The 24,889-nt window shown below is 35.8% G+C and overlaps 1 protein-coding gene across 4 annotated transcripts; it reads right to left on the minus strand.

Moving 5' to 3' along the window:
• On the minus strand, positions 1 to 24,889 carry ACMSD (aminocarboxymuconate semialdehyde decarboxylase). 4 transcript variants are annotated; one of them, XM_037397152.1, is made up of 10 exons: positions 24,730 to 24,888; positions 21,226 to 21,270; positions 16,314 to 16,410; positions 12,746 to 12,795; positions 11,204 to 11,440; positions 8,833 to 8,926; positions 7,090 to 7,185; positions 6,444 to 6,616; positions 400 to 498; positions 1 to 176 (listed from the first exon to the last, which is right to left on the minus strand). In XM_037397152.1, exons 1-10 carry the CDS (start codon positions 24,784 to 24,786, stop codon positions 114 to 116), a joined length of 1,011 nt encoding a protein of 336 aa, XP_037253049.1. In that variant the 5' UTR covers positions 24,787 to 24,888; the 3' UTR covers positions 1 to 113. The 4 variants fall into 4 exon arrangements, with proteins under 4 accessions (XP_037253049.1, XP_037253050.1, XP_037253051.1 ...); XM_037397153.1 differs by lacking the exon at positions 24,730 to 24,888 and adding an exon at positions 24,639 to 24,714; XM_037397154.1 differs by lacking the exon at positions 21,226 to 21,270.

The raw sequence follows: 24,889 nt of genomic DNA on the forward strand, positions 1-24,889 counted from the left end.
TGTAATATACTTGTTAAATTTATTTCCCCCCTGTATAATTGCACATGCAAAGAGAAGTATCCCTAAGGATTCAGCATTATTTCCAAAGTTTGGTCTCTTTTATATCTTCATAATTATTCAAACTGTTTTCTGCTAAGACCCAAAAATTCCAGAGCGTTTCCAGCCTTGAGTTTATCCTGTAAAAACAAAGTACATATAAATGTTTGTGCGTGCTTAAGTTGTATTTTACCCAAATGGTTCTCCTCATGCTTTAAAATGAACTGCTGCAAAGAGACTAAAGGACCTTTTCCAGTCTTTGCAGAAATCAGTGAACTGCACTGATTTTTCAGTGTTTTATCTCACATCTAAAACCAGAGGCTTAAAAAGGATGGGAAAAAAACCCAAAGGTAAAGATCATACCTTCAGTTTATTGTCAAAATCTTCCATTGAATCAATCAGTTTTCCAGGCTCCAGTTCCCCAAGGGGAAAAGGGTAATCTGTCCCCAAAATAACTTTGTCCTGGTAATAAAAAAACACGTACATTTTGTAGTAACATTAAACAATATAGTTGCATGTGCTTTCTGGAATTTATAATAAACCATGGGGCAGGAAATTACATGTATATATTGGACTGACTAATTATGAAATTGGATTAATTAATATGAAAGTGAATATGAAGATAATCTTTGGATTTCAATTTTCATTAGAAAAAAACCAATGCTTGAAAACAATGACTCAAGAGTTTATTGGGTGAATCTAAGTTTGAAAATAGTACAGGGTATTTTTTAATGTCTTTTGTGATGTCTAAGTAAAGTTTGGTGTATCTTTATTCTGATACACAGAAAGTTCAAAATGCAAATCCCAGGCCGATTGGAATGATTGTAGATTGCTCAGGTGAATAAAACACAAATGGTAATTTCCTGCTCAGATTGATTTTCTGTACTGTGGTGCTGGCTTGAAATACAACAAAAAGGCATCTGTTGTTCCCCTGTGCTACTCACACTGCTTCTGCAAGTAGCTTACCTAAAATACAGTGATTAATCTTGGTTAAGTGTTGCCATAAATTAAATAGCCAATAAAGGTCACACAGAATTTTCCTTATGTTTTTTTTTTTACTTTTTGGTTCTTTTTCATGGTCACTCTGTGCTCTGCACTCTTGTGTGCAGTCCAAAATGCGTATGAGAGCTTTTGACACATTCCTTTAAGAATCTCTCCACCAAACTCAGAAAAGATGCTTGGATTTGCATTCCTGAATTTGAAATTCTTGACCCCACATACACACACAAACTTAAATTATATATATATGTGAGAAGAACGTGTAATAAAAAATACAAAGAAATCAAAATTATCTTTTGTGTGAAACTTTAGAAGCTGCAATAATTGCAATGTGATACTACTTAAAACACGGTACAATGTAGAATTACTACAATCACTTAAATAAAAAATATTTAATTTAACTAGTATTCAGCTTCAAATAACAAAACCAATATCTCACTTAGGATATTTAATGTATTTTTTGAAGTGTGATTGGATAGTAGCTGTGTGTTTGAAACATGTATCTGAGAATATAAGTAACATGATATGATTTGTTTCTGAGAGCAAGTCAGTGAAAAGAAAATTCAATAAAAATCTGTATGGAACATTTCTGTTATCAGAGATGAAAAGAAATAGGCAGCTCCTCAATAGGTCTGTATTGTTAGAGGTTCATTTTCACACTGAAATGATATTTCTCGATTTTATCTACCTTCAAAAATGCACACTGCCAACTCTTGATTTTATCAAAAATCTATTCTCCTTTAAGCTTCATCTCCTGGAGACATGAATATTTGAAAACCACAGTTTCCATTAAAAATGTATGTTTTTAAATGTCTCATGAATTTGAAGTCAAGCTCATGAATTTTGGACTGTTGTTATAATATTTGAACTCAGTTACCAATACTGAAATAGGATGAAGAAAACAAAATTCAGTTATTTTATGAAATGATTCGTTCTTATTTGTCATCTGCTGCTTTTTAATTTTTTTTTTACCTCCAGTAGATGTCACCCGAGAGCGTCTGAAAGACCGTACAAAACACGGAATCCAAACAAGAGATACCCGTTCTATTGTTCTGTCCTGTATTGTTGTGTTACAATTTATTATAGAAGTCTTACTGTTAAGATTAGACAAGGAGGATTTATACCCTCTGCCTACTAAATCAATCTGAGTGTAGATTAAACAAAATATATTTGGATGTGTCTACTTTTAAGCAGGTAAATCCATTCTCTTATATTCAATCTGATACCAAGACATTCTCTTCAGAAATGAAAAACAAATGTATGCCAATTAAAAAAAAAACACAAAACAACCAATAAGCATACTAGGTTTATATAAGAAAATGGTTTTCTAAGTAAAGGAGAAGGAAACACAGTGTCTGCCCAGCTGTTTATTAGTCAAGGTTAAGTAAGCCAGCAAGGTTTGTACATTTTTGTTTACACCTCCTTTATACCAAAGCAGAAAGAAATCCCATGCCCTCATTGGAATAATATATATATATTATTTCAATCCTATTTTTCTTTTCCTCTGAAGTATTTCACAGCTATTCATGTGATCTATTCATTAGCAGTAAAATTAAGAACTGTAAATTAATGAGAAAAAATTATAAGCAATATTACTGCTCTGCTACTAGTGATAGTAGGCTATTCATTTATACTCTCCGAGCTTCAGTTTTGTACCCATCCATAAAATGGGGGTTGCAATAACTGTCTTTAGCAGTCAGCCTCAGAGAACTCCTGTGAAGTCTCTGCAGCATACTCCCGGCAAAATAGATGTATTATTACATTATTCTAAAGTATATCAACAAAGTCAGTTTTCTCTAGAGGACTTATAGTTTGATGCCTTGATTAGTGCATCTCTCCTTTTAGAAAGGAACAACCGGCTAATGACTAACCTCTGTGGACCCTTCTACTCAACAGAACTTTTTTCACAGTAATAGAGAGCTGAATCTTAAAATGAATCTCAAAGAGTATCAGACATGAGTTTGTCCTCATATTAGTACAAATTGTATAAGCCTTGAATCTCAGCTTTTTTCCTACTATCAGGATACATCTCAGAAAAAGGCCAGATTGTAGCCAGTTCAGTTGCAGCTTCTGGCCAGAGAATGTTTTACCTGTGGGTGATGGCTCTTGAGGGAATCTCCATGGGAAAGTTTTTGTAGAGATACACTGAATCATATAACCCCCTGTCAACCCAGTTCTTCACTTTTTATAGCCAGCATCATTAGGGATTTTGTGTTTATTTGTATTCACTTCCTGTTATCTCATCATGGGGGGAGTGAAGGACTGCAGCAATTTTGCAGTCTTCCAAAATTCTTTCTCAGAAATGTGTATTTCTGCTTCCTTTAACTGGGATAGGCTCCAATTAACCTGCACCCAAAACTAAGAAGGGATGAAGTGAAACGTGCATGACTCATCGCAGCTGTCACTGGATGTTAATATTCATAAGCTCAAATCGAACAAATTACATTCTCATGCCAGGCAATGGCTGTTCCCTAAAGACCTGAAGCCATGACTAAGCACATCTTTACATACACTGATGCCCTTCCTGCACAGCTCTTAGCTATACTCTAGAGAGCTGTCCTATTTCAAACCTTCAGCTTGCAAAGTTACAGTGTCCCCAAGATCCAATCACATTGTTTTTAGCCCAGCATTTATTAATCTTGTATGTGTTACCCTGCTAACACACGACTGCACTGAAAACACTGAGATATTTGATGTTTTTTAAGCCTTTGACTCGTGTAATAGTATTATGTGAGAACATCAACTCTCATTGGAAAGAGGGGACTTTCTAATCTTCATGGTTATAAAGTTTGAAAATGTGATGCGAATGTTTTTTTCAAGGATAAAATGCCTTAGGCTATTAAACAGAGAAAGAAAATGTACTTTTTTCCCCAAGTTCTTCTGAATGTTAAAAGCATTGAAGTTTTTGGGACCTGACTCGTGACTTTTCAGCACTGGGGTTCCACCCGATGTTACATTGCTTGAGCTCAGAATACTCAGAGGAGAATTAACGATGACTCCAACATCCCATGTAGTACACTGGTCAGATTTATTGCATTAAGAAACTGAATTTCAGAAGTCTGTTGACAAAACAAATGACACCAGAGAGGCTATTGCTGAGTGACTTTTAGATTATCCAATTACAGTCCATAACCTCCCTCTCAAACAACTAAATTTCAGTTGCAAAGACTAATTGTGATTAAGGGCCAGAGTCTATGTGTCACTTCCTAGGAAGAAATGCAGAGAAGTTACAGTTTGAGTGTGGTGCAGAGACAGCAGCCGTCCCACAACAGTCATAGCTTAGAGCAGCCTTCAGATGCAAAGCGAACTTGTTACTCTGAAGCAGAACTGCTCTGAGACTTGCATTCTATACAGATTAAAACAACAACAACAAAAAAGTTAAGTTTTTCAGCAATGGATTAAGCATCCTGTTGTACTTGCTCTCCTGCTTTGCTCTTGACATCTACAGTTTAGCCTAACAGAATCAAAACAGAAAAAGAACTTGTGAGTCTCAGCTACGCTGAGTCACACAGATTCTAATTTATCAAGGTCTTTCTAACAATGGCAAAACATGTCTCTCAACATTTTAAAATGAAAAAAAAGAAACAGGCGAGTGATCTTGTTTCCTTGGCAATAATGAAGGGAATCTGACCACCTAAGCATAGCAATTTAAAATTCAAGAGCCAGACTCATCCCTCTGTACTATAACTGCATTTAGAATGAGAATATACTTAGGATGAACATGGTCTAGACTTGGGGAGACGTCTCAGTAAAGGAGATAACTGAAGACAAGAGCTGAACTGTTACTCCTTAAGCCCTTGGGTGTCCTGTAAAATGGAAGTGCACATCATGTGGTAAAATTTTTTAAACCTATTGCAAAAGTACTTAAAGCCACTTGATTACTGTAAGCTACAGTTAGATTCAAAAGGTAATTCAAGGTAAGAAGTCATGGGCTGTTGACCATGATATATTTACTATTTAGAGGTTGGTAACAGAAATTAAAAGAAATCCATATTGGGCTGGAGCCATAGTATTTTGTTAGTAACACACCCGGTGCCTAAAACTTCATCCCTGACACAGATGAACTCTCACTGCCAAAAATATGCTATAACACGTCTATACATATGAAAAGAACTTCACAAATGCCACCCAAGTTAACACCCACTAATGTTATAAGAACTTTCCAATACTAACAGCTTATTAGCAGATCTTTCGACAAGTAAACTGACCTGGGTTTTATCTTACTTGTTTCTAACAGAACTAGGCTGCAGGGTCATTCCCTTGCACATTTTATAGGGCTCCTTTCATAAATCTATTTTTTTGTTCATGGTGGACTTACTTAAGAGGTATTCTCTCTCTTCTCCTTAGAGCTGTAGTGTCACTGTATGTGTACATACATATACACTTTACAAAAACTTTCTATAGTATTGTTTCAAGCTGTTGTTGTGCTATCACCTTGTTGAATGTTTCACGGATCTTCAAATGCAAACTTTTTGTAAAAGGCACAACTACTGTAGGGGAGCTGCAGGTAGAAGTCCAGTTTCAAAGACACAGATTTCCTGTGCAGCACAAACTGAGAACCCATGGGTTTCAAAGGCTCAGAGTACCATGATAAAGAAAGCAAGAGCTCTGCATTATTATTTTTGGCTGGCCTAGGCAAGTCATTTCTTGGCCAGTTCTAATACAGATTTGTTGCAGTAACCTGTTCACTCTGCTAGAGGTGAAAATGGGCAATTAACAGTAACTTTTCTGTAGAGAGAAAGAAAATATTTGGCTTAGCTGTCTTTGTGAACTTTGGTCATAAAAGAGGCCCTGATGACAGCAACAGCCCCATATGTGAGAAAGTAGTATGTGAGACTAGAAATGAACATGCAGGAAACAGGAATACAGTTGTTAAGACAAGAAAGTCAATGTCAGAGCCTGCATTTCTGTTTTTGACACCTGGCAGGTATCTGCCTGCTAGCTGCAAAAACCCCATGAGGTCCAGAGATCAAGACACAAATACGTCTCTCGTGTTGATTTGTAGTGATCCATTGGAGCTTGGCATGAGTGATGTCATCTTCAACCCCTTCCTGAACATTTACAAGTATACACTTGATTTTGAAAATTAAACCATTTGAAAACAAGGCTCCAAATGAAGCAGTCTTTGTTTGCAGTCCCATCCCGACCAAACTTATACATGGAACTAGCCTCACTGAACTAAGGTTCACAGAGCATGATTTCCTGGATTAAAACCACCATTTCAATAACTTTATATAGTAAAAGCATTATCAACATGGGAGAAACATGTCAGTTTATAATAGCTCAGCGTCTGATTTTACTGGGTGAATGAGCTGTCTTCTTCCTCTTTTCTTCTCTTCTCCTTTTGCTGTTTCATAGAGAATTAAATAAAGAATGACTCACCTGCTTCTGGAAGCATTAGAACTCACCTCTCCTATTACACTTGTTAGCAGCCTTAGGGCATCACGATCATGGACAAGAGAGTCTGTGTAAAATGAACCAAGGTATTTTCTTGGATCCACCTTATTATCCATAGCACACAAATCAGGGCGCACGTTGAATCCATGGGAGATTCTCCCCACTGTGTATGGAAAAGCTCCACCTGCAAGGAGAAATTTTTAGTAACACAAGCTGAAAATATGCAGGGGCTAAAAAAGTCACATTATCCACAGAGATGTGTAAGTTTTATGGTAAGCTATTTAGAAAGAAAGTGCTCTGAACCAGCAATTTTTCATTCCTTCCCTTTCATTAGCTTCTTTCTTTGTTGTCCCCACTTCTTCACTGCTGTGATGCCCAGACTCCTCCTGCTGCTTCCCTGTCCCTTTCCCCAAACTATCTCCTGTCTTCCCTTCCTCTTCATTTCCCTTAGAGGCTATTATAACAGTTCAAACACTGGCTGAAACAGGCTGGAGAGTGTTCATACAAGCAGCCGACGTGGCAGCTTATCTTCTTTGGGGTAGTAGTACTCAGCTGATGGCAGGCTTAAAGTGCTAACCCTATTAGCTGGCATAGCAGAAAATACAATTGTAGCATGCTCAAATAAAGAACAGGTACTTCACATAGTGTCTTATTTACCTCCGTGTGCAAAGCAAACTTTCAGCTTAGGAAATCTTTCGAGAATTCCTCCCATAATCATGGAGCAAATGGCTATGGTTGTTTCTGCTGGCATGCCTATGAACAAAAAAAGTTTTATTGTATGATAGTTTTATTTTTTCTATCTTCCTATTTGACTTTGAAATGTTATCTTTATTTTCTTTAATTAGCCCTGTGCCTACCAAAAAAGTAATAGTTACAGAGCAGCTGCCAAAGGTTACACATTATTTCTATTAAAGGAACAAGGAACTGAACATTAACTGAAATGAGCACACAGGACTGGAAGCTAAGACCTTCTGAATTCTAAGCCCAGTTTTTGTCCTACACCACTAGGACGGCGGGCAGGCAGGTTGGGTATGTCCTGAAATGTGCAGTACAGGCTTGATTCCCCAGTTATCCCAGCTCAAAGGCAAGTCTGGAATATGCCACGTCCTCTTCTCACCTGTCCTTCTGGGTTTCTTTTGTGTGGGAAGTGCGACAGGTATGCTGATGATTACTCCAACATAGATTTGGGGCTGAGTTATGACATGGTGCCAGTTTCTACAGTCTGGAAATAACCTCTCTCGCTCTTTGCCACTGGATAACTTGGATGCCCAGTGTTAGGAACAAACAGCATTTTAGGTTCCTACATCAGGCCTCAGTTTCTCAGCACACCTGACACATTTATAATATCACACCATTTAGATGGCTAACCTCAGACATCCAGCTTGAAGTCAGGAACTGAGTTTCCCTCATCTATGGGAAAAACAACACCTATCCAGCTCAAAATGTTGTCTTTCATTAATGTTTTACCATACACTCAGATGCAAGGCCTTATTAGGCTTAGTAGGAAAATCTTTTAATTACACTTTGTTAAGTGTATTTAACTTATGTTAAGTATGTTAAGTTATGTTATGTTATGTTATGTTAAGTTATGTTAAGTATGTTAAGCAATAAATTTAGTCTCTTTTTAAATCTTGTTGAGTCTGCTCTGATAAAGACTAACTGATATTAAGATAATGCACTGGTGATTGGGACACTAAGATTTTCTGGTGTATATTGCAGAACGTATATTATATGTATATAGTGTATGTTTTTCAAAACACCTCTATTGGAGGCAGTGCAAAACAAAACAATGCAAAACAGAATAAGTGAAGGTGGAATCAGGTCTAAACATTTATAGGTAACAGTACAACCTACCTCGCGTTATTTAATGTTGTCCTGATTTACCTAGCAGATGGGGAAAAAAGAGAAACTAGATAGTACCCTGCATTTGTGGGGAGCTTTCAAAGTACACGTTGTTTCAGCTACAGTTGATGTGAACTTAGATTTACTTCCTCTCTATATTATTCCTAAGAAATAATATAAGAAATTCTAGGAAGTAATGTTTGGGTTTGCCTACTCCTTCATTTACTCACATTATTTTGCAGGAGCTGATTTCAGAGACAATTCACTTTTCCCTAGTCATTTGCTCTTTGTATTTCGGACAAAAAAGAATACTAAATTCTGTTGCCAGTCTGAATAATTTTTATTTCTAGGTATTTAAAAGTTAGACAAACTGAACAAGCTTAAAAAAATGACTGCTCAAGTTACACAACAGATTTAATCATAGTATTTGTTTTAAAAAAAATAATTACAGAAAAGTCATGTAGTTTTTCTCTTTACTAGTACCTTTGCAATAATCTTCTGGGCATAATCCACGGACAGTTCATAAATGCAGATTAAGCAAAGTAAATATGCACTTACCTATTAGCCAGGGAAACCAATATTTGGACATCCTTCCATCTATCTGCATGTCCCAGGGATGCACAAAGAGACAGCAATTCAATTGTTCAGCAGCCTGCAGCAAAAAGAAAAAAATCGGAATCTTGACTAATCATACCAAAACGTATCTTGGTTCTTAGCCAATGCTTCCAAGATTACCTGCAAAATTGTACTAAGCATTAGTACTAGTAATGAAAATAGGCCCAGAAGTAAGAACTATAAGCAATAGTTGGTTATTTTTACTCCTCTGGGCCATATCCTGAAGCCCTCACTCAGTTTCGAAGTTCTTTTTGAGACTACACGATTGGAAACACTGATGATGATACCTTTTTAGTAAGCCTGTGTTCCTCAGATTAATGTGGTACAAACCCACTTTTCTAGCTGTGTTTGTCAGCTCTCCTTCTGTATAAAACTTGGTTCAAACTAGTATTATTTTGGTTTCATTACGCATATAAGGATGAATTCTCATAACGTTTTAAAGAACCATTTTAGGATGGTATTGCAGAATTGTTCCAGCTGCTTTCAGGAATTTTCATTGCAGTTGCACTGCATTTGTCCCCTTTGGCCCTCTGCCTGGCCTAAAAAAATAGTTAAAACTCTTCCTAATCCACCCCAAGAGCTTGAAATCTAGCTGTATTCTGATCAATAATCCATCTCGATTCAAGTATATTAAGTTTTCCAGAATGACTGACATCTTTGGAAAGGAATACAGGGTTCTGATTCTGACTGAGTAATTTAACTATGTGCTTAAATTTAAACATACAGTTATTAGAGTAATTCATATGCTTAACCAGGATTTAACTGCTTCATTTTGTCAGATATATTTCTGGACCTCCTCTTGTTGCTAAGGAGATTATCACACATTTGAAAAATTTGGTTTTATTTACCCATACATGCATAAATAAAGCTGCAGCTTTGGGGTTATAGGGAGCTATTGCCATCTACATTTGTAAACCAAAAATAGCAATTCAGTAACTGGCTCAGTAGATTGATAAAGTTAATTATCAAACATGACTTCATTTCACAATCTTTATTACACAGGGATGTTTCTAAAAATGACAGAAGTTATTACCAACATGTGTTAAACATAAGCTGAAGAATGTATAGTATAAGAGAGAGATCCCAGTACAAAAGAGAAATGGAGCTACTGGAGTGAGTCCAAAAGGGATTGGAGCATCTCTCCTATAAGGAAATGCTGAGAGAGCTGGAACTGTTTAGTCCCAAGAATAGAAGGTTCAGCGGGGATCTCATCAATTTATATATATAACTGAAGGGAGGGTGTAAAGAATATGGAGCCAGGCTCCTTTCTGTGGCACCCTGTGACAGGGCCAGAGGCAATGGGCACAAACTGAAACACAGAAGTTCCCTCTGAACATCAGGAAACACTTTTCTACTGTGAGGGCGATGGAGCACGGGCACAGGTTGCCCAGAGGAGGTTGTGGGGTCTCCACCCTTGGAGATATTCAAAAGCCATGTGGGCATGGTCCTGGGTATCTGGCTCTGTGTGGCCCTGCTTGAGGAGGGATTTGGACCAGATGACCTCCAGAGGTACCTTCCAACCTCACCCCAGCCATGCTGTGGTTCTGTGAACATATGCACCTCCAAGAGTGGAAGCTGATAACTGACTGTATATGACCATAAAAAAAAATAGTCCAGATGCTGCACTACCAGAATCCTTGAATAAATTCAGCCTTCTGAAAAATAACCTCTATGGATCAATTTCAAGCTGACAGCTATAATAACCTGTGAAACAGATACAGACTGTACGTTGATTAAGCCCCATAACTGAGACAAATGACCACCCTCATCTGGACCTCAGGCTGTTTAAGAAATGCAATTTATAAATCCATTTAATAAACAATACATTCAGTTTGGAACTTGCGATCCATTTTGTGTAATTCTGTATGGTACTTTGGCTCTATAGGTGTCTCTGAAAATCTCAGGGAGTTTTATCAATTATCTCAACAGGACTGGATACAGTAACTTGAACCCAAAAGCAAACAGTGCAGAAATGCTTTATTTGATACTGCACTTATCCTCACAAAGAAGGCAACTCTACAGTGAGAACTCATATAATAAAAAGATTTTGTTATTCATTATTATAAAGTATGTTTCAGAGTGTTTTATACTGTATTATTATCACTATATCCTACAATGAATTATCATATATAATTAAAGCTGAATCTCTCTGATCACTAAGCAGGTTAGAAGGCTTAATTGTTTCAATGTACCTATACAATTTAGTTGATGACTGAATGTGTCCCAAGATATTTTCAGGCAGAATACTCCAAAATATGTCCCAAGATATTTTTAGACAGAATTTCCCCAAATAAGGAAAGAAAAATTTACTCACAGCATAAATTTTGTACAGTTCTGGTGCATTCAGGTCCCATTCATTGACATGGGATCCTATTTGTACTCCAGGAAATCCAAGTTCATTCACACAGCGATGCATTTCCTTCACAGCCAGGTCTGGAGCTTGCAAAGGTAACGTACCCAAGCCGACAAACCTCTTGGGGTACTTTCTTACTGTAGCAGCTAAATCATTATTTAATATCTGGGCTAGATCTAAAGTATCCTGAGGTTTGGCCTGGTAAGATATTAAGCAGAATGGTACATTGAAATATAGTTCTCAAATGTTATCGCCTTTGGAAGATATTGGATAAATGTCACTGCAAACAATTCAGAGACAGAGTCTGAACTTCAAATTTACTTTAGAGTTCTGAATAGGTGAAAACCAGTAGGGCTAAATTCTGCCTCGCTTTAAAACCTCTGGGTGCAGTTCTGCTTCTTGTCTTGAATATTTTTCCAACTGCTGTTGCCTTTGCCGCTCAGGATGAGTGTAATAAAGCCCAGGCTGCTGAGGCTCTTAAGTACCTGGCCCTCTGTATAAACCAGTATTCTGGTTTTGCGTAACCCAGTGCAAAAACCCCAGTGTATAATTTTTAAACATACCAATGAATATTTACTCTCCTATTATTGGAGTTGAAGAGATAAACATAAGTGTGAGATGCTGAAACCTGAGAATTCTACAGAGAAAACTGGAGCAAACCTCTCTAATGTTTAGAAGGAGGTAACAGTCATAATTTTAAGAAAAGAACTGCAATATCCATACAACCAGTTTCCCATTCCCCCCCAATATATATTTAATGGAAAATATTCTCATAAATACCAGAATAAAATTTTAAAGATATGTCACCCAACAAGAAATTCTGAACATCAGTGTTACTGCTTATATGTGGGCTTAACACAATGATTTTTAATGTAGCATATCTGTTTACATGTAACAACTCAATTTGTACACATAACTAAATAGTGAAATTGAGAATGTATTTAGAACAGCATTTTACTGTGATTTTTCTTCTCAGACTGTTTTTATTTCTTTGATGCATTCAAGATCACCATGCAGGGAACATGTTGATTCAAAATTGCTACTGAATTGTAAGATTCAAAGCATTCTAAGTCAATAAGTCCCATGCCACATTTAAAAGAAAGTGGGACAAGACCACAAATGTATCTTTTAACTCTTTTTTTCATGAGAAAATATTGATTCATGTCTAGCTTCCATAGAATCTGTACATATATGTCTACCATGGATGCATGCTGTGTAAATTCTCTCTCCATGTTTCCAGCTATCCCCACAGGGTCCCCAGAACAAATATTGTCTCATTCTTTCTTACTGAGTGTACCCCAGAGTGGAGCTTTTCCAGGACACCCTGTGGGCTCTCCTGACAGCTTGACTATTTTTTTATCTTTTGTTTTTCACAGCAGAACAATTCCCCATTTACTTTAGTGCTCTAATTACTACTTCAATCATCTAATTTATAGGAGGATGCATTTATTTTTAAATAATTTTGTAACATATGAATTACAGAATATGCTAGTAGGAACCTACCCAGTAGCTGAACATTACAGGGACTGTGGAAAGGACTTGGACTGTGACTCCTGAGTAAGAAAAAGCAATTATTAATGTTTCCTTTTTATTATTATTATTTTTTTTTATAAAATGTTAAAAATAAGCAAGCACTTTGGTTTGAAAGGTAGAAGGTAAAAGCTCTAATGGTAAGAAGGACTAATTTAACAGTGACATGGATAGAATATTTTTTTTTTCTAATTAAGGAACATGGCAATAACTCTTGTAGTGTATTTGTTTATTAGGACTGGAATACTTTTGCTAAGTCGAAAGAAAAGTAACACTTTCATACTCATACTAGATTATTTGTGAAACTAAGTATTTTCATTTTTGAAGGATGTGGCATGCACATCTACAACAAATTAAAATAGCAATTTAATGTTACTCACATAAATGAATGTGGTGCTAAACTGACAGAATACAGTACCTTAAGTTTATTTGGGGGTCAAGTATATCATATATGTTTAATAAATAATATGTAGATCACCTCAAAGATAAACAATGTCATGTTAACATTGGTTGTCAAACAATGTTTTCTAAAGTGTTCCCCAAAGCTATATTTTGTGTTAGGTTTCATTCATGCTGTGTCTGGACTGCTGAGGTTGTAACTGTAAGAAAATCTTTTTTTACAAATAATTTTGATGTTAGCAATGGAGAGAATTAAGTCTGTGTTGCTTGGTTTCCGTTCAAACAGAAATCTATACCGTAACTTTGTATGTGATGGGTAACAGGAATGAACACAACAAACCTAGCAGATTAACAACAGAATTAACAAGAAACAATAATTAGGACTTCACTAAATAGTTATACGTAAAACTATACTTTTTTTTTATTTTAGGTCTGATTGTAATATTTATGCACATATTTTGTCATGCTTTAAAAAATTGAACTTGGTTGTTAGTAATGAAACTACTAATGCAAAAGATCGCAGAAAAAACCCTAGGAGAATTTCTTCTAAGACAATGACCTTGCCAAAGCACTCTTTTTTTATTTAACAAATTTAACAAAATAATTTATCCTCCTTCTCAGTATTTTACATAGGAAACAAGATGGGAAGCTGACTCAGGCACCTCTTACAAGATCTGATTAATATATACAGCAGCAATGGATTTGGGTTAATGATTAGGTCTACAAAATTATATATATACCAAAGTACAGCCTATGTTGTATTATCCACCAATATGCTACTGGACACTTGACCAGTATGTTTAAGAACTCTTACCATATTTTCCACAATAAGTACTGTATCTGGTTTCAACCCATTTTTACACTTCTGAGCAAATTTATCATAAGCCTTAAAGGTAGATTTCCAAGCTGAACATTCCAGATGCTAGCTTTAGAAGAAGAATCAGCACAGAAAACCCACTACTTTATTCTGTCTTCAGAGGGTTTTATAAAAGAGAAAATAAGAAAAGGCGATTAGGATTAACTGAAAGATTTTCTCCAACAGAATTGTAATGATTTGTGCCACAGAATCATGATGTTAATTACCTTTACAGCTTGTTTTATTGAATTATCTTGATAGCTTGTTTTATTGAGCTGATCAAGACACAGGTTTGTACACCAAATAGACCTAGGACATATGATTATGAGAACTACTTTATTCTCTTTGGTACAATGGTAAATTTCTTATTGTTATTGTAATTCTTATTGTAATTTGGTAAATTTCTTATTACTCGCAAGATTTCTTGGGCATTGCACAAACAAAGCATTTTAGCAATCAAGCTGTAAGATATCTCTCTGTGTTAATAATACCTTACAGTGACTGATACTAGTTTTGTTCAGCTGGGAAACTCCTTGCACCTTTGTTCCAAAGTTATGCCATGTTTGGAGGTTAAAATTTTAGGTATTATCTACCTCAGCCTGTGTTACAGGCAATGGTCTTTCAACTAAGTGGCTACAGCTTTATAAACAGAAAAAAACTAAATGTAGCCTATAGTCTTTATCGTTAGGTGAATGTAAGAATGAAAAACATTATGACTTTTTTTTTTTTTTTTTTTTACAGTTAATTGGCTGATGCCTGTATCTCTGCAGTGCTGTAATAAAAGGGGACATCTTTATGGCACAAGTCACCAGATGGTGCTCTAACACACAGTTTTAGCTTTTTTTTTTTTTTTTTTTTTTTTTTTTTTTAACCAAGTAAGCACTGTTTAGTTTGTGGAGAAATATGTGGTGTCTGCTTTATGACACATTTTCTTTTCTGGAGAACTGTTGCAAAACGTTGAAAAAAAAAATCACTCCTGTGTTTTCTACAGGAAATTCTACAGTTGTCTACAGCAAACAGATGAGGCAGTATTGTTTTGTAGAGACTTGCCATTAGTGTTGAGGGAAATACCTGAAAGGGAAAGATGCCCAAAGGCTATTTATGATCAACACTGTGGCTAAGTGACATGGTAATCCCCAAAATCCCTCAGCTAACTCAGTGAATGATTACAGTGTAGTCACGGCAGCATATTTCAGAGAGGTTGCAAAGACATTCCAGCATTCCCATTAAATGTCTAATGGTTTGAGTTTGAAATACTGCTTCTCCAGGGTGAAAACAAGATAGATAAAACTTATTTAAATTGTGCTTACATAAATTGCCTGCCAGCCCTTGAGTTCCCAAATTGGCTGATGTTATGTGTTGCAGTAAACCTCCATAAAGAGAATGACCCAAAGTATCTCCTAACATGCTATCCCACGAAAGAAGGAAACAATTATCATGAAGATGCTGCTTATATCTGCTCTTTGACGTAATTCAGATGTTTATTCCTTATGAAAAGTTGGAGAAAATACTCAAGTTATGTCTACTGAGAAACTAATATAGGAATTATTCAGGCCTCAGTCTAAGAAAAAATAAATATTTCTCTCACAAAAGTAATTTGGAATTAGTTTTAATAAGAACTAAAAAAAAATAATTGGATCAGATTACAGTTCCTTCTCTCATCCACAGTCTCCCATCTTACAGACCTTATTTAGTGGCATGTAACTAACTTGATAGGAAATAAAATTGCAAATTTGGCTTCTGCTTAAGTTTCTTTCTAAATTGGGAAAACTATCTTTTGTGAGAAAGTAATTCTACCAGTTCTCTAGGCTCAGAGCCATCTAGCAAAAACACAGAATGAAGCTGCAACATTTAAAGAGAAAAAAAAAAAATGAGAAAAGGAAACAAACATTAAAAAACATCCTGCGAGTAAACTTAACATTCAGAACAAAAACAAAAGGGCTTTTTCTTTTATGCATATCACTTCTATACCTGGAATGTATGTTGCCTTTTCCTTATTTATGTCAACTTGTTCCTTACTGTCTTAAAAGTCCCACCAAAATTTATGAGCTCATGTGGGGAATAATTTGCTACTGAAAATGAGGAAAGTTACGGGAATATGTCCCATTTGAGTCTGAGTATAAAGCACATCAGTTTTCGCTGACTTTCAACAGATGTAAACTAATGAATCAGTATGCTTAACCTTTTAATTTTGACATTGTTATTAAGCACTTTCAGATGCACTATCAGAGAAGGTGCTGTTACTCTAAATGAGACACAATGATTTAAATTCCTTTATGGAGGTACCTGATAGGTCCATCTCTTTAATCCGTACTTCTGGATCCCAGCAGTTCTCTTGAATAACTCTAAAAACCTTTCCATCCTTCATCATCTTTGCCTGTCCCTGTGAAAAGACATTTTCATAGATTATAAATGTGACTAAGTAGTACATGCTAATTTATAGTCACTTGACTATATTGTGCTCCCTACAGAAACTGACAGAATTTGGTTCTTTTTATTCAGTAGGTATTTTTAACCAAAGACTATTTTAAAATAGTCATTAATAAAACAGTCATTTACAGTTCAGATTTAATTCTTTATAATAAAAAAATCCCCTTTCTTTTGCAATGCATAAGACTCTACATTTGTTTGGAAAAGATACCAGGTACCTTAATCCAATTTTATCCCCATAGCAAATTTTGACCTCAAAAAAAGGTTGTAATTAAATCTGTGCTAAATTTCCCCCTTGGCCATGTGTGTGTTCTTTTAAAGTCAATAGCATCATGGTGATCCTAGTAACTACAGAAATGGTTGTGCAACTGTGTTAATTTCAGTCCAGTTGTTTCATATCACCACTGATACTGAGACAAAAGACCTATTATGTTGTCTTGTGATTATATTTTCTCCTTGGGAAAAAAAGAATTATTGAAGTATTTGTATTTGGGGAAAAAAAACCACACTAAAAAAAACCCCTAAACACACTATAAAACTGTTACCTGAATTAGTGTAATACCTTCCCCATAGCCACCAATTTCCAAACTTCCAAAGTTTAAAACAAAGCTCATGAAATTTAATACTGTTTCGTTAACTATGAACATAGTTAAAGATGCCCTTACTTAAAAAGGACATTTAAAAAATCCTTTTTAAACTTAATTTTTGGTCAATTTGTCAATTGTCCAAAGAGGCTAAACAGGCACAGTGTCATCACGTTAAGCAAAGTAAATTGTCTGTTACGGTTGTAGGTATCCGCATGCTTCTATGGACTTGTAAGCCAACAGGAAGACTTGGTCTGTCTGTCTTTACACTTGCACAAATTGATGAGACAAAATTCCCCAATACCTGCAAGGCCTGAGTACATTTTGGTTGCTTGAACCTACCACAGAGATAAATGGAAATGAATGGAAGTCAGAAGATCCACATGACCCTGTGTGTTTGGGATGGGTAAGCGTGGTCATGCAGCAGCTGTACTGGACAGAGAACCCACTGCAACTGCAGTTGAAAATTGAAAACCACATGAGAAAACACAGCAGCTATTCCTTCACCTTCACAGCAAACAGAAGCTAAGCACAGGGCAGTCTTCCGACCCTTCTGGGAAGGGAATTCTCTCTCTCCAGAGGCCACTTTGCCTCATAAAATTGGTTTATTTAGGATCCTGTCAGTTCTTCTAAATAAAAACCCTGCTAAATCAGAGTATTTGCTACTAGTATGCTAAAACAGAAGTAACTAATAAAATTTCAGTACTTCTCGCAGAGCTAGGTTTCTGTCCCTCCTTCTGAGAAGTCAGACTTAACCTTGAATTTGTTATTAACTTCATACATCATTCACAAATATACTGCCCTAATGAATATTTTAATGGTCTCTTCAACAAATCTAACTGTGTTGCCTTGGCAAACTGTCAAGTTACTTGTTAGCTATATCACAGGTTGTGAAAATTACTCAAAATATTACAGTCAGCGATAACAACCTCTGGTAAAATACATCAGTTTCATGTAAAATTGATTTTCCAACCTGACAGAAAGGTTTACTTTAGCCATACACTCCAATACATTAAAAAAAGATCAGTGCATTACTGCAGATTGCCTAATAAACAGAAAAATATTTGGGGTGTGGTTAAAGACAGGGTACACGTGAACACTGCATCACACACAAATTGTGCAGACTTTACTGGATTACCACTGGGAGTATTCCTGTGAACACTGGCAACTTCTTTCCTCAGACATGGCTAAGGCATAGCAGCTGACCTGCTCAGACATATTTTCTTCCGCTAGTACTGAAAACAGTATTAGACAGACTGTAATTTTACTTGCAGCTTTGACAGCGCTCATACTTAAATGCTGAGATAAACCTGCAACAGGGTTTGCAATACAGGAAAGGTTTCTAATAAGCCATGTGCTGTTCTCATTGAAGAATTAGTTGAACAGTTTGCTGTTTTCATTCGCATTAAGTGATTCTTTGTGAACATGCTACAGGTCAAGGCTGAGCTCACAGAATTATATGCTGGCAACAACAAACTTGATTATGCAGAGAAGCAAAGAATGGTTATCTGAATAGATTTGTGCTTTTCTATGTAAGGGTAGAAAGATCTGGTCCAGCAACACTGTGACTGGGAAGCGAGTCATACTGCTGTAGTCTCTAGGCACTGCCACTAATCCGTACCTGATATTTTTAAAATGAGAAATTACCCAGACACCTCAACTAGGAAACAATTCTCAGAGGTTTTTTTTTTTTTGTAGTACTAAGAATGAAACATGGATCAGGTAAAAATTTTTCAGGCTTCAAAGCAAGTGATGCAGTGCTAAAAATTGAGAGACATGGGACTTTTATTTGCATAATTCACACAGTTTTCTAAGGGCATCACTGAAGAATGCTACCATTCTATTCTATTCCATCCCTATGGTAAACATCATCTGATATTTAAGGCTTTAATTAATTTATATGGAAATTAAGAGAGAGATATTAAAGAATTAAGTCCATCAGGCTGATTTGGTTCAGCAAGCTACATCTAAAATTATCCCATCACTAAAGTACTGAGTCACATCCCAAATTGCACTTCTTTAAAAATGCATGTAATTATTTTCTTCCAGTTTGACCCTGATGCTTCTTCACAGAATGATACGAGAAGCTTTTGCTTTTTTTAATCTTAAGAGTTAACTTCCTCAGCTCCACATATCTGAACAGGATTTTATTTTGCCATGCACTTTTTTAATGCTACATTTTCAGACAGAAGTAGGCTAGACAGAATTCTTTACCGAGTATATAAGGCTATTATTGACTTGCCACAAAGTTCCTTTCCAAACTATTTTTAGCAAGGAATTTTAGCATCAGACCTGTAACAAGCATCTGAGCTGCTAAAAATATCTCTAACAATTCTCTCCTTCCTGTACCTGTGCCATCTACACTTTGGTTCAGCAAGTGGCTTCTTCTTCCCTCCTGTGTCTGCTTAGACTCAGATCTGAAATTTCAGTGTAATATCTTGGTCCCAACCTTCATATTCTGTGGTCCTTTCTCATAAATGGTTCTTAGGCATTTGACAGCATAGCCTTACATATTATCGAATGACTACAGTGTGTATATCATTAGGTTGCAATAAACAGACACACTGTTGTATCCATTTTATCAGCTTTCTGCCATTAATATAAGCATATATACAAATACAAAGAAGTATGATTTTGCAAAATGAGAAAGGGATGAGGCAATGTCTAGTTCGACTGAAATTAACAGGCATTATATATTTAAATACTTTGGTTACCTTTAAGATGCAAGTCTTGCTTCTCTAAAGACAATAAAAGCTGAATCTCTACAGAGAATGAATAAATTACCCAAGTCACAAAAAAGAAACAATGAAGAAGACTGGGTACTATTTTCTTTACAAGGTTAGCCAAATAGGGAGAAGTACTGTCACCCTGAAAATGCTAAGTACTAAATCTCTCTCTCACTTATCCCTCTAGTTTTCTGTATGAATTTCCTACACTGAGATCATGTCTGAATGTCAGAAGATGGAGACAGGATAACGCTTGTAAAACACTTAATACAGCCTGCCATTACATAACACAGCTGGGTTTAGCCAGTTATTTGAACTTTTCAAATACTTTAGGTGGGTTATGTGCTGACACTCTTTGTTGAGCTACACATGCTTTTAAATTTGCATCTTTTGTCTTGAAGCTTACTATATCCACATTGTCCATACCGCTCTTGACTATGCAGCCTCTGTTGTCTTCATATCTTTTTCCTTAATTATCTAGCTAGTATCTTGCATTGTTTCTACCCCTTCTGTTTCTGTACAACTCACAACATTCCTGCGGTAGGCAATTACATGTAGATGAAGCTTTTCAAGCTAGGACGGGTACATATGAAGTGAGGTGGAAAGTGAACTGAGGTCTCCTGAGACCTTTTTTTAATGCCATCTTTCTAATCTCCCTGTTTCCAGAGGCCAATGCCATTTGCAGTGACAGGCTCTCCAAGATCCCTAGGAGTGGGGAGCTGACAGGTCACGGGAGGAAGCTGGCTTCTTGTGATGGTGTTTCAGATAGACGGGGATATCTGACTGCCAAAGTTATTATATGGTAACAGAGGTAACGTCTTTAAAACTAGCTGGTACAGTTAACTTGTAAATAGTGATGTACAAAGGGAATTATTTTGCCATATCAACCTTACCTCTCTTAGGTCCTTTTGCCCTCCTGTAAAAAAAAGCACTAATACTGGTAATTTTTTTAATGGTTTAATCGAAAGATAAACTGCAACGTTTTGACTTCACGTTCAGAAGTTTTACATTGTGTAACTGTGAATGTCACTGAATTTACTGCCAATATGCTCTGCTCTGAGATCAGAATCAAGCCTCTAAGAAACCAGTTCTGTCCCCATCAGAGTAAATTACATGTATTGTGCTAACTTCAGTACCAGGAAGATGGATTCTGAATGTTAGCATAGACTCACAGCGCCTGAAGACATGTTCCAATTGTACTAACGTAGCTCAGAAGTGCCTTTGCAAAGTTAGTAGTGGATGGTAATAAAAAGGTCAAGCAAGATCAGACCCAGCCTGCCTTTCACTTGCCAATAAACCTCACACTCCTACTTTTCTCATGGAAGATAAGACTTCTAGAGAAATCTGTATTAAACACATAGCCAATCTTATTGCCACTTTGCTTTTTAATAGATTTACTGTGAGTTTGTATTCCTGATGGCAACACAAGATCAGCTGAGAGCATCAAACAGCCCAAACCTTGCAGTGATGATCCAGCTGTACCCATCCACCATATCCGTATCTCTGTGAAAAAACAGAAAGAAGAAAAAGCCAGTGCTAGTTAGCACTCTGCCGTAATAATAAAAATCTCAATTCTTAAATCTTGCAGTACCTCATTCAGGAGAAACACACATATGCTCAGCTCAGAGCCTATGAGCAGCATCAGTGACTTCAGAAGTGGTGAAGTTTAACTGGACTGGACTAATGGTGTTTGTAGATCTGAACTTTTAGTTCCCAGTTCAACAACATCTTTAAGTAACCGATTTTGAAGTCAATGAAGTTGCTTAATATATTGAGTTTCTAACTGGAATGATTTTAACACAGAAAAAAATAAATCAAGTATTTGGCAATATGAAAATTGAGCTGACAATTTTCCAATCTGTGATCAGTTAATCATTAGCACAAAGGTGTATTGATTCCACTTTTCAGCTTCCATGATTCAGCAGCAGGACTGAAGGTCAGCCTCTTGCCTATTAATATTTAAACAGCCAAGAGAAGCTAAAAAGGAGAAGCTCAGATGCTCACTGATTCTTCCAGAGATTAAAAATTGTTTATCCAAAACCCCCAAACTACGGAAGATGCTGATTTCCTTTTACTTTCATAAATCATCAAATTAGAAATAAATGAAATCTTGAAATATCATAATAGACTGAAAACAATGCTCAGAATTCCCATCTTCCTGTAAAGACACATTTAAAATGAAACTGAGTAAAAGCAGGCATTTCTTTCACTGAACTGTAAAAAATCTGAATACAGCCCTGAATTTCCTGTGATAACAAATCATTAATTAATGCCACTGTGAGCTCTCCTAATGTAGGTTGTGCAGAACCAAGCCTCCTGTCTTCAGCCAGAGATGCTAATGACTGATGCTATGTATGTTTTATTTACCCATGTTTAGCTATGTAGCTATGTGTATTTTATTTACATTTATAAATCTACAGGCTTTTATAAATATATATGAACTTTTAAATTTAGGGAACATTTTGTGCATGACACCTAATGAGAACTTTCAGGTTTTCACTAGCTCCATGCTAACTGCAATTGTAAGCTGCACAGAAAACGAGTACCTTAAAGGTGCTCAAGGAGCATTTAGGCAATAGAGAAACTCACTAGTCTATTTTTGAACTTATTTTTTCTTCCCCTCAGCTACCAGTTGGATGTATTGACAATACTTATTTCACATTTATTTCTATGAAGTTTTATACTTATTATGGATCCCTAAGCTCTTAAATAAGTATCTTGAGAATAGAATTTTCTAGATTCAAGGTTCAGTATTTATAAGACTGGAAATAAAGAAAGAAAAATTTAATGCTATGTGTATGTTAGGATTGCCTCATCCGTTTTCCATGCATGAGACGTAGAGAACTATGTTAATAGCCTGAATTTTCAAAGGACTCTGGGGAATTCTGAGGGTTGTTTTCTATTGTAGGCCCATTAATAAACCACTGAATCAATCAATCTTTAGAACAGAAGAAACAAAACCTACCAGGTGGAAATCAACTTCTAAAAATTTGGTATTTGCCTCTTTATCAGTGTTTAAATAAATGTAACCCTTGCCTACAGGGTCTAACAATAGCAAATTCAGTCTTGATGTATGTCTGTACATTAAGGGATTCTTGGAGAGATTTTATCTAGTGAATTTAATGCATTTTTAACTCTATATAGAAAAAAATCTTTTTAAATCATGTAAAATCAGAACGATGGAATTTTGTAGATGTTTTTACAGGGATATTGCACAAACAAGGACAACAAAATAAGGACAACAAAATCTAAAACAAGCAAGAGTAACCTGTCTTTGTAGTCTGGATATTTAAACTCCTATCTGTTTAAAACAGATATAATTGTTCTAAAAAGTATCTGTCTTCTCACCTACATAATCCAGTGTATATGAGCTTTTCATTGAGAAGCTCTAATTATTATAAATAGGAAGTTCAAATACATGTTTCATAAGACCTTCCCATGTAAATCAGGAAACAGAAATTCCTTTCCAGGAGGTTTTATGCATAATGATGTTATTTTTCACTAATAATGAAGAAATCATCCTATGTATGTTCTTAATGCCAGGTTTTCTCATGACTTTTCCTAATATGCTGTTTACATTTTCCAGCTGCTCTCTAGCTAATATTGAACTGATACCGGACTGTCATGTTTAAAAAAAAAATCACAGAAACATACAGCTAATATATATTTGTATTTGAGAGTTTGCCATCATTAACCTCAAAATAATTAAAAGAAATGTACAGTGTGACACAGAGTTTCAGTTAGTGTGCCAGATGCCTAAGAGCATGGCTGAAATAATAGTAACCTTTTGTCGTTAAAGACAGGCACAATGAAATCAAATGGTTCCATACTACCGTCAGAGAATGTTCATTCAAACTACAACCAACACAGACTCGTAATAAAGAAAGAAGGAACAATTCAGGTCTTCTCTTTTCTACTCTCCTTTTTTTATGATGAATGGAAACAATAAAGATTTATAAAAATTAACTATTCTGGAAATCTGAATGCAATTTTTAATTGCAAATATTTCTTTATGTATGTGTGTATAAACTATATATAAATATAGTTTAATGTGCTTTTTTTCAGTACACTTTGTAGCATTGGAGATGTGATCCTTTATGAATCAAAAAGCGATCAGATATCTCTATATTGAATTGTGATTTTAATTATTTAGGCAATAACTCTAAAACCTAATTAAGAATGAGATGACTACATGGATTTTGATAATCTAAGAAAAGGATTAGATTTATTACATGAAAACCTAAACGACACTTTCCCTTCTCAAATACTTTTCACAGGATCATGAAAATTATTACTGACAAGAATTAATTTATGTCACTGAATAATAACATTACCATGCAAAGATTCAAAGTTAAGACAAGTTGACTTATAGCTTCAGTGTTCTGACAGCTGAGATTTTGTATTTTTAATACAATATGCTACTTCTTTCCAGTAACTGAAAAAAGTAACAAAGTAAAAAAGTAAAACAATCATCATAATTAACTGTACTTAAAGTGACCCCACTCCCATTGAAGTTAATTACTTTCATGCCTGTGGGTATAAGAAGTGAATGACTTTTGTCTCAGGTAACATTAATCTTATTTAATATTTGCTTATTTCTCTTACTTAGAACAAAAGTGAGTATCATTTGGGAACCTGACAGGTCTGGTTTTATCAGGAAAGTGGAGTTTATACCTAACCATCTGACAATTTTAGGTCTCAAAAAACCAAGCAAAAATGTAAGAATTGCTTCAGACTGAATAAAGAGCAGGGAACAGAGCCCAATTTTCTAACCCTTTCTTACCGGCACTCTTGCTTTGCAAAGTAATGCAGTACAAATATCTTATATCTGAAAACAGAATCAAATTAGACAAAAACCTAGAGATATTTACAACAGAACCCTTCATTCATTGCTCTCAAAAATTACACTGCTAGAAACAGCTGCTGATAACATAAGGCACTGAATATCTAAACTCTTATTACCTTTTTTAGGTCAGGCCATTCCTTAGGTAGAATGTGGCTATGAATATCAATTTTCATATTTGAAGTATCAAAGGAGAAATACTCCTTCAATGAAAATGTTTCCTGTGTAATTGCTACTATCCTTCCTGTCCCTGGTTCAGCAGGTTATTAACTTTGGCTG

This window comes from Falco rusticolus, chromosome 8 (genome assembly GCF_015220075.1).
Source record: "Falco rusticolus isolate bFalRus1 chromosome 8, bFalRus1.pri, whole genome shotgun sequence".
Lineage (NCBI taxonomy): Eukaryota > Metazoa > Chordata > Aves > Falconiformes > Falconidae > Falco > Falco rusticolus.

Coding starts and splice junctions, on each gene's coding strand:
- ACMSD (XM_037397152.1), bottom strand. CDS start 24,786: ATGAAAATTGATATTCATAGCCACATTCTACCTAAGGAATGGCCTGAC. Junction 11,441..12,745: donor CTGTAATGTTCAGCTACTGG/GTAGGTTCCTAC, acceptor ATATCTTACCAG/GCCAAACCTCAGGATACTTT. Junction 8,927..11,203: donor AACTGTACAAAATTTATGCT/GTGAGTAAATTT, acceptor TTTTTGCTGCAG/GCTGCTGAACAATTGAATTG.